Source organism: Lolium rigidum, chromosome 3 (genome assembly GCF_022539505.1).
Source record: "Lolium rigidum isolate FL_2022 chromosome 3, APGP_CSIRO_Lrig_0.1, whole genome shotgun sequence".
Taxonomy (NCBI): domain Eukaryota; kingdom Viridiplantae; phylum Streptophyta; class Magnoliopsida; order Poales; family Poaceae; genus Lolium; species Lolium rigidum.
Window position 1 is genome coordinate 329423070 of NC_061510.1, and position 10979 is coordinate 329434048.

Here is a 10979-nt window from a genome sequence, read left to right on the forward strand (position 1 = left end):
ATATTCTCTTTATCGAAAAAAATCTAAGATTTTTAAACCGCAAGTGAGATGTAAAAGAAAAAAATGGTTCATGTAGTAAAAAATTAGTAATGGCATCAATTGATTGAAAATAATCAATTGTCAACTGGTCACACCAATATAAATAAGGTAAAAGGAGAAACTAAATGTTGTAAGAAAGAGAATAATATAGAATTTTCTAGGACTACTAAATATATAACCATCAAACATATATATACATATGAAATGATTGTTACAAGTACAAAATATATATGGTGGCAGTAGAAATTATGACAACCAAATCAAGTCATTGCAGGCTGATACAATACACAATTACCTATGAACTGAATCGGGGCCAACCACGCGTGTGCATACACGCATGCACAAGATCGATACAAGGCATCACAAACATGTCATAATACAATACACGGATTTTCTTTATTGCAGTTTCTCGATTGAGCACTTGAGACGTAAAATTTAGAAGCGATCGTTGTGATGGAGATTCAACCGAGACGCAGGTCGTGGGAACCGCCGTAGGCCATGCCGTGCAGGTTTGGCTGGCTGGGCACCACGCGAAACGCGTACATGTCCGCCGCGGAGCTGCCGCCCATAGCCACCGCCGCCACACCATCCCACCCTCCCGCCGCCGGGTTGTCCACAAACCCATACGCCGGGTCCTCGCGCATGCCCTGCATATATACGCGTGCATCTCATAGTCATATCAGATTCATATATGATTGTTGATTTGTTGCTAGCTAGCTAGAGAGCGAGAGGTCACCAGTTCCTGCTGCAGGTTCTTGTATGCCTCCTGGGAGTGCTTCACCTGCAATATATTGAAAGAAACACATATTAGTACCAGACTGTAACGAGCTGCAGGATTATGCATTGATCATACACTAGGAAATTCCGAATGACAAAATCCTAGATTTTTTCTCAAAATGGGGGCTTACCCTGGCCTTTGCATCGACTAATGCATATGGGGTTTTATTGCAACAAAAACATAGATATGCTGTGATTTTCATAACTGCATTAAGTAACCTCTCAAGTAAAAGGAAGCATTCAGAGTGAGTGGGAAACCATGCCATACAAAATAAGGACCGAGGGCTTCTTATAGGCTGTTTTATTAATTTGGCCCCTTTTGATAGGTAAGTCAGTTCACTACAATAATCTAGTCTACCAAAATGCTGGAGAACTGGTTAAGTCCATGAAAATCAGTATGATTATAGAGCTAAATGGGGAAATATATCTACTCACTAGGATAAGTCTCACATGAACTTCCATAGAAGGAAATGGAAATAAGAAACGCATTAGTAAACAATCACACATAATCAAGCTGTAGATTATCCCTTCTTTGAGAACATGCAAAACTTTTTTATATTTTGTACTAAATAAATTTTGGCATATGAGCATTCCTGGTGTGAAGTAACACAATAGTGTAAGTTTAGCTTCAGCGATCAAACAGGCACATAAAATTATGAGTACTTCCACGCTAAAATCGCAACAAAAATAGCTAAATTAATGTATGTTCAAATATATCTAATCCCTCCATTGAACAGTGTATGTGTGCTTTTGATGTTGTCATGGTGACCAAACTGTAATTATTACCTTACATTTCATACCTCTATCTTATTCAAAGTTCCATAATAACTGTCATGTAGATATATACTTGCATTAAAAATGTAATGATAATATTTTTACTTAGTGAAAATGATTAGTTTTTCTCATTTTATATGCACGAAGTCAATGAAATTTGGCCACCAATTTTGGGACGCCATTGATTTTAGCACTAAGCTGATTGGTTCTAACTACTAAGGGTTGGTCCATCGAAGGGCTCGCTATATGTCTAGGCGTGTAGCTTATGTGTTTAGCTACTGCCTACTAGTTCCCTATTGGAAAGTGTTGTGAGGAACTCTTAGAGCATCAGTCATGGTCAATTTACAATTGTCCATAAGTTTTAACTTAGTACATGCACAAGCAGAAGTAATAACTATGCTTCAAAGTTCCATCTCACATTAAATTAGTTTGAAGAGTTTTGACTTATATGTTGGTCTTAATTTACTTGGACTCTAGGAGTAGGCAGTAACTGGCATCCATATGTGTTTGGTTATTGATGATAGTGGAACCTGGCCTAGTATGGTCCTGTATGAGAAAAAATGTTGACGGAGAGAACATAAACGAGCAACAATGCATCTTTCTCTAACAATGCCATCCGTAACTATATGGCCTTTGTACATAGGCATGGCCTTATGCACCTTCAACTGGTAGCTTTTACATGAATATTTTTCAAATCAAATTTGATGATGTCATTTTGATCTGCCTAGGTACTCCAATTTTTTTGATGCATTGGTCATAGTCAAAGTCAAAGAAAGTTAACCACACAAAAATGACTCTGAAAGGAGTTTCCAGAAAATATAATGTAAAAATGTATTTAATTTAACTTGGTTATTTTGGTATATATTCATCTACCTACAAGCTGCCTTTACATGGATGATTGGAGAAATTATATATACATTCATCAAATATCATCATATAATAGTAGCATCACTTAGTGCAAGCACTTTTTTAAATGTTTATAGCATCTTCGATGTATATATATGCATACGCAATTTTTCAACTGCCACTAATACTAGGCCATCCATGGCCATGCCATGGAATTCTTGGCAACCAGAAGATAATGATGTAGTAGACTAGACTATAATCTCCACTTTATCTTTCTTTTTCCGTTTTTTCGAAAGGTAGGTTAAATCTCTAAGATTCTACATCAGCAGATGAAGAAAACCATAAGTTTATCAAATATGCTAGAGTTTATCAAAGAGTGAATTCCACTTTTTACCTCGTATTTCTGCATTTGTGACACTAATTGCCCCGTTGAATAAAAAATCATCTACATTATGCATTTTAGAATATTTGGACCCTCGATTTCTGGTGCGTATTCATTGGGCAAGCTGTGAGGTGATTACCTACTTTCAAAAATATCAATACGGGAACAAGGAATGGAGCAATTGGATAAGAGATGTATGGACATAATGGTAGATGATGACCTCCGATATTTACACATTTTATCGCACCACATTAACGAAATACGCCAATCCTACCTAACAACAACGAATAAAATGCTAAATTGGCGCAAAATCATGTTTAAAGACTCATTTTTGTAAAAGTTTCACTAAATGGAGTAATATGTGTCACAAATGCGCAACTATAGGGCAAAGTGAAATCTCTTATCAAAATAATGCAGATCACCTTACTACTACTTCCATCCAAAATACGCGTATTCGACGACCATAAAAATTGAGCCAAAATCTGATTATATTATATTTAATTAGCACGTTGATTCGTATTGAAAAGCACTTCCAATGATGTTAAGTTCAACAAACATATATTTGAGTAATTCGAACGAGTCGTAAACAGGGCCTTATCGACGAGTAGACAAATCCTACGCACAACCTATACAGTACACATGTCCTCCCCTCAACATGAAACATAGCTTCACATTTACGACTGGCATAAAGCATTACACACAGGACTACGTAAAGCTGAAGACAGGATCATATATCTCAGTACAAAAGAAAAGAAAGGCCAAAGTTTTCTACCATGCATTCAGATCAAGAAAGCCAACAGCTTCAACTAAAGGTTTTTGCTTCCATAGCTCCGCAAACCATAAAGCCTCATCGCCGGTCCTCATCTAGAAGGGGTATCAAGCCAGTGTGCAATCTCATAAAAATCCGTGTTTGACATGCTACTCCCAGATAGCCGGGGGACCAAATAAAGCAACCATGCAATGCAATGCATGCTCATGCATCCTCGATCTCTAGGCCAGCCAGCTACTGATCACCTAGAGTTAACACGAGACACGTACGGGTAGATGCATGAGAGATAGCCGGAAGATTATTGTCCTTTACTCTTTCTCACTTCTAGCTTATTTCTGTCCAAAGGAGACACAGCACTGCATCTATTGCTAATCAGCAACATGTTCGTGTACGTGTGCGTGCATGTAAGCACATGACAGGCATACCCTACTCCGAGATTTTTTTGAAGGCTCCACTACTATAGCTAAGCTACCCCGAGATTTGGATCTAGAACTATAGATATGTGTGTAGAGTCTCAAGCTGTCGAAGTGAAGGAGTTGAGTGTTTGTAAAATAAGGACGAACACGCATGGTAGTGCACAGTGTACATTGGCATGCAATTCTTCCGTTTGGGGCGTGGTTGTGTCTGTCAGATCTTTGCTTCGATCGGTCACTAGGTTGAATCTTCAACCATTTGAGGGTTGGGAGATGGATATATGTCTAAGGCTCTAAGCTAGCTAGCGAGCTAGGTTATGGAGTGGTTAGTCATTCGCTAGTAATGGCAATGCAAGAATCCTGATGGAACTTTTGAGTAGTTCAATCAGTGGTCATATCTAGACAGAACATCAAATCAAATTAATGTGATCAAATGACGACACTATATGTATATGTGGATTTGTCAACACATGGTTTTTGTACAGTGACATGGAGAAATAACCAAATTAAGAAACTGTAAGAAGTGGCAGCTAACATGAGGAAAGACAAATGAATTGGGGAAAGATCCTAGTTTTATGGATGGAGATGTGTATGTGCACCAGAACTGGCATACATACCAAATTGGGAAGCTCCTGAAATAACCGTGCTATGGAAACTGCTGAAATTTTGAAGAGATGACAGTACATGACAAGTGATGTTCTTACCTTCTTCTTGTAGGTTTCAGTCTGCGTGGTGATCACATGATACTGCAAAATCAAAACGACAAGAATCAAGAAATAGGAAATAGAAGTGTAGAATGCAAGAAAGAGGAATTAAGATGTTATTTTATACTCCGTATGTTATACAGTACATGCACATGAGATGAAATCGAAGAAGAAAACCCAAACCATATCTTTGAAACCAATAAAATCAGTCACTTGTTAATTCTCTCTATTCTTAGAGATGAACAACGCATATAGATCTACCGAGGAGCATGAAATATGAACGGCAGATCAGTGAGCAGAACAGACAGATCTACTAGCTAGAAATCGAAGCCCGATACGATTAATTAATCGGCTGCCTAGGGTTTGTGCGTGCATACCTTCCTCTGGCGAACCTCCTTGAGAGCGGCGTCGACATTTTGCTCAAGGCCGCGCAGCTCATCGAACTCCAGCACGTCCAGATCTTCACCCATCCTTTGCCTGCGGTACATATATATATTCGATTTTCAACATCAAATCACTCTAGCTTACTTGTTCGAGGATCATCCCCTTGAAAGAATCTTTCAGAAAAGAAAGAGGAAAAGAGGGAAATAAGTGAATGACCTGATCTCGGTGCGCAGGTTCCGGTTGATGTCCTTGAGATGGCTGAGAGTGCGCTGCATATTCTGCGACGAGATCGATCCAAACCAAAACAAACAGGAATCAGCGAACTCAAAGAAGCGATGGAGGACTGGAACATATCAGATCTTATGTCGAATCACACGAAAGAGAGAAATCGATTACAGCTGGCCTAACAGGCAAAAAGGGGAAGGGGGAGTGTTTTAGCTAAAGAAAAAGATCAAAGATCGAAAGAGAGCCGGATGGAGGCAAGAAGAAGAAGCACGAACCTCATACTGCTCGGTCCACAGGCTGGTCCCGAGGGCCTGCTGGTAGCGGTCAAAGATCCCCTTGATGCTGCAGGGCAGAGGAGGAAGAAGAAGCACAAGAAGCTTAGAGAGCTAGCAAACAGCTACCGCGAATCAAGCAAGCGGCGAGGGAATTGGTTAACCAAGAGATATGGATGGACGCAGATTGTACGTACTCGGAGCCGGAGCTGATGAACTCGTGGTACTTGCCGGTGGAGGAGAACATGATGATGGCGACCTGCGCGTCGCAGAGCACGGTGAGCTCCTTGGCCTTCTTCATGATGCCCGACCGGCGCTTGGAGTAGGTCACCTGCCGGTTGGTCGCGTTCTCGATCCGCTTGATCTCGATCTTGCCCCGCCCCATCGCTCCACCACCCTCCCAATTCACCTCCAATCCAGCAATCGTGGGCGCGAGCTGGCTAGCTAGCTAGATCGACCGGCGCGACGCGACGACGGGGAAGAAGAAGAAGAAATGGGGAAGGAGAAGGAGGCGAGCTTCCTCTCTTCAGCTAGTTTAGTAAAGGAGGAGTGGGAGGAGGTGGTGGTGGCGAGTGGCTGTGTGGACATTTTGGGGTGGTGAGGACGGAGGTGGTGGGTGGCAATGGAGGGGGACGGTTGCCGAATCCGTGAAAGGCGTGGGGCGGCGTGCCAGCGGCAGCAGCAGCCCTGCCCGAACGCGACGACGACGCGCGTCTGGTTCTTGTGTGCGTCCGTCCGGGCCGTGGTTTTGAGCGCCGGGTGCAGGCGTTTGCCCCGGGGGTATTGTGGTGTGCCGGCCGGGGCGGTGTGGCAGCGATCGGCACAACGGTTAGCACGGTTCGGGCACTGCTATCATCATTGCTTTGCTAGCTTGCCTATCTCGACTCCACGCACGCGTATGCAGGAAGAGACAATGGCTTACCTACCATTCTCTCATTCTGTTCTTCAAAGAAAAAACTATCTCATCTAGCATGCATATATTACTTATCGCTATTTTGGATATATCTAGATACATTTTATGTACAGAGACACATCGGACTCTGCGATAACTATTATGAAATGAAGGAGAAAGGTCCATTAGTCCAAAATTAGTTTTGTGATCCTCAAGTTAATTGCTTTAAGATTCAGGTTTAGAATGCATTTTGTTTCTAAGGAAAGAAGCTTGAAATTCAGTTTTTCGTAAAATAGTCGCCTTTGTTGAGCAAGTACTCTCCCCTAGGGTGTCATGTGGGATCCTACCCAAGTTCCACATTACATCGACTTTGTTCAGTAAGTACTCTCTCCTAGGGTGTCAAGTGGTATCCTACTAAGTCCCACATTACTCCCTCCTAGCTAAGATATGTACACTGCATATAAGTTTCCATAAGTCAAACGACGTAAAGTTTGACCAAGTATGTTGGTAAGGGCAGTAAGGGCGGCGCTATGACGTTCTACTAGCGAGGATGAGCTCCCGCGAGCCCCACGGCGACGCGGGCGACCCGGACGGCCCCAAGCTCGGCCAAGCGCCGGCGGTCTCCTTCAACCTCGCCAACCCTAGGACTAGCCACCTCCCACCCGCCGGCGACCCCTCCCTCCTGGAGCTCGACGCTGGTGCGCCCTCCTGGCCGGCCGGTGCGCAGGGTTTCCTCTCGGCGCGGACGCCGCGCGCCCTCGCCCTCAACCCGCAGGCCCTGCCACCGCCGTTCACCACCCCTAGAGACTGCTTCCTCCAGTTTGCCCTCCAAAACTTCCGCACTCCGGTATGTACTCCGGTCGCCCTTGGTTCGCCGTTGTTTGCACCGTCGCCGGTGCATATCGCGGTGCGCCATGAGCACCGCAACCCTTCTCTTCCTCCTCAGTCTTTGTTATGCTTCAGTTTTGGCTAGGCTCCGCTTTCGAGCGTCTTGCTGTTTTTGAGGTCGGTCCCAACATTTTCTGACTTGTCGTTGCCTCCCGAGAGTTTGCTTCGTTTCTTGCTACGCCAGATGGTCTCCGCCATGGAAAGCTTGTTGCTCTGTTCTCCGTCCCGCTAGCTTCGGATGCTCTGCCTGTCACTGGGCCGCTTCTTGGGCCTCTGCCCCCTCCCGTGACCACCAGGACGCCACACCCTGCCATCTCTGTTACTGGGCCTACTGACCCACTGGCGCAACCCAGGTATGGACTGGCCCCTGGCTCCTCTTGGTCAACGAGCGGCAACCGTGTGCCCTAATCCATCCATGGTTCCCCTCCCTTCCAGGAGAAACCGCCGCCTGCCGCTCTGCCTCTCCCTCCTCTCTCCTGGCATTTTGCCTGCGCCTCCCGGCCCGATGCCATGGCCCGTGCCCTACCCCTGCATCCCTCCCCGTGACCAACCTCCTTATCCCTCTCCCCCCCCCCCGCCTGGAGCCTCTCCCTAACCCCGGCTCGCCTCCTGCAACCTTCCTCCTTTCGAATGGGTAGCCTCGGTCCGGCCAATTTTCCCCTTTGGGAGCTCTTGGAGCTCGAGCTGCCATGGATGGCCCCCCTCCACCGTCCTACTCTCAGGTGGCCTCCTCCCCTTGTAAACCCTCTCCGCTGCGCCCAAAACACACCCCACCTTCTCTCAGCCACCTCTCTCGGTGTTGCCACCGCTATCTCTCCACCGACCACCTCGTCGCCACGTGCCACGATCCGGTCTGCTACCGGCGCTGCCGCCACTCCAACCACCGCGAGAACGCCTGTAAGCTCCCTCCCTTCTCCTTCTCTGCTCCTTCCTCCCCTATCTCTTTCTCCCCTTCTCAGTCCCCTACTCTCCTTTGCCAGGTTCCTCATGGACGTCGTCGGAGATGGTGCGGGCCGGGGTGTTGCGGCCCCTTGTTCTGCAACCTGTGCTTTGGCCAGGACCACCACCGCTCGATCTGTCGCCTAGTTTTGCCGGCGGCCGTTGCTGCTACTGCTCCCGCCGTGTTCCCTGCGGCTGATGACAATGAAGAGGAAGAGGACCATGAGGAGTTGATCTTCGAGGATGGTATCGACGGTGGCGCGGCAGCCCTGCCGGATGCCACGACGGATGATTTCCTTCCTCTGCCTCCAGCTGAGGTGAAGGACGAGGAGCACTTCCTCCCTATCGTCGATGCTGCGGATTTCTTGGCCGCCCCTGGCCAGGAAAGTGAGGCTCCTTCTTCCGACGGGGCTGAGGACTCTGTGTACCTGCAAGAGCCGGTACGCCCTGACCATGTGGACGTGTTCATGCGCTTCGTCAACCTAAGGCATTTCGACCACATGGCCTACGCCTGCATCAACCCCACCACCGTCCCTGCTATCGAAGACCCCGATGCTTTCATCCACCGAGCTGCCGACCTTGGCTGCGACCCGCACCACGTCACCCTCGTTCCCTCGGCGGCCGGCTCCACGTCGCCGTTTTCACCACCGACGGGGACTGTGAGCACGCCGTCGCCAACGGCCCCTTCCTAGGCCGTGAGGCCTCTGTCTACTTCCGGAGGCTTGATGAGACCGATCAGCGCTTTGTCTTCGAGCACGAGGCCATGGCTGCCCTCTGCATCAGCCACATACCGTTTGGCAGCGACACCACATTACGCACTCCTCGGGGCCATACGCCAACCCCCACAACATCGACCCGGTCTGCCACACCGGGGTGGACTTCCAGGCCGTCCTCGTCACCATCAAAGCCGAGTCCATCACCGACATCCCTTTGAACCTTGCTGTCAAGAACTACTGCAGCATCAGCACCTTCAGCGAGGTTACCATCATCGGCTCGAAGACTTGGCTGCGGGCTCGGACAATTCCTTCCGGGCCGGATTTCGAAGCTATTCCCGATGCGCATCCTCTCGTTGGAGATGATGATGAACTGGTGGACCTGCCGGGAGGTACCGCTACCCGGAGATGATGGAGCTCCTGGGCGTGCCTCCACCAATGGTGCCTCACGGTGAGCCGCATGGTGATGCACCCGCCGCGTCCCTAGTGGACATGGCTCTCGCCAACGCCCTCCTCTCCCCTCTCGTCCGGGGGGGGCATCTCTCCAAGCCCATAAGTGTCTAAGTCAAGCTTCGGCTGGTTATTTCGATGTCCCGGTCGTCGGCTCTTCCAAGCAGCGCGCCTCCTTCCGCCTTCCGCTGCGCAAGGCGGACACTTCCCCTGGGAGCAAGGGTCTCATGGTGGCCAACTTTGTTACTGCCTCGGTGGGGCTGGTTGACCGCATTGCCCTTGTCGGGCCCTTGCGCCAGCCGGTCCTCTCAGTGCATGTCTTGGTTCGCAGCCTTGAGGTTGCGGCCGGGTGTCGGTGCCTTCGGCGGTGGCTGATGCTATCGTCAGGGATCCACCGGCCTGACCCAACGTGCCCACCTTCCTCCGCGGTGGCAAACGCAGAGGACCTGGCCTCGGACTCTCTCCGCCCAAGCAACGCCTCGCCTACGGCAACTCGCCGAGAGAATGAGGCCGCTTCGCCGGCTCGGTCCTTCGCCGGTGCAAGCCCTGGCTTTGGAGACCTCTCCAGTGGCAAAAACCCTCTGGTACTCCTCGCTGCCCTCAAGACAGCCTCGCCGTTGCTCCTGCCTCACCCGGGGTCGTATGTCTCCATTGTTGAGCGACCAATCGCTCGGAAGAAGAACCTCCTCGACGGAACTCGCTGCGGAACCCTCTCGCCGCCACGGTGAGTTATCGGCTGATGATCCGCTAGCCGTTGACATCGACGAGGACCGCGAGATTCCCGCAGAGGACATCACCGTGCTAGCCAAGGCATGTGACATCCCCCGTGCGTACCTTGGCCTAGCCCCGGCTCGGCTCGCGGTGATCTCGGCGTCCCATGATAGTTCTCTACCTCGGATCTCCGCTCCGTCGCCGTCCTTCCGTTTCTCCCGGGCTGCACTTCGGTCTTCTTAGTTATCAGCCAACGCTTACCTACTCTAGGCGTCTCTCTTGTGACCAGACTTGCCCCCGTTGGTTGGTTGTCTCGCACCGCAGCATGTTGGCTGCTTATTCATGCTCTGTAACCGGATATGTATCTTGCAAACTATGTCTCCTAGACCTGTGATGTTTGTTGGTCTTTGTAACGACTATTTAGTGGATACTTAGCTTAGGATCTGGCTCCCTACCTTTAAATTTGCTTTGCTTTCTCTGTCTGTCTACTTTTGGTGCATCTTTTTTTCCTCATGTTAAGCAAAATCATCCTTGATTGCTCGGAATGTTCGCGGGCTTGGTATGCGGCAAAGCGCGATGATGTCCGAGCGTGTGATTGACCTCGCTACCCAACCATCTTGCTTTTACAAGAAACTAAGCTCAATGACATCTCCTCCTTCCTCGCCTCGTCCTTCCTCCCGCCAAAGCTTCGATCCTTTGTCTTCAAACCTTCCACTGGCGCTTCCGGGGGTATCACTACTGCCTGGGACGACAGCCTCCTGCAACTTATCCACCACTCTATCGACGATTTCACGGTCACCA

General features: G+C 48.6%; 1 protein-coding gene across 1 annotated transcript; it reads right to left on the minus strand.

Annotated features, from left to right (window-relative positions):
• Positions 1-500: 500 nt before the first annotated feature.
• LOC124700035 (MADS-box transcription factor 16) lies at positions 501-5970 on the minus strand. Its single transcript, XM_047232236.1, has 7 exons — positions 5783-5970; positions 5589-5655; positions 5305-5366; positions 5082-5181; positions 4705-4746; positions 776-820; positions 501-686 (listed from the first exon to the last, which is right to left on the minus strand). The coding sequence occupies exons 1-7, from the start codon at positions 5968-5970 to the stop codon at positions 501-503; spliced, it is 690 nt and encodes a 229-aa protein (XP_047088192.1).
• Positions 5971-10979: the final 5009 nt, after the last annotated feature.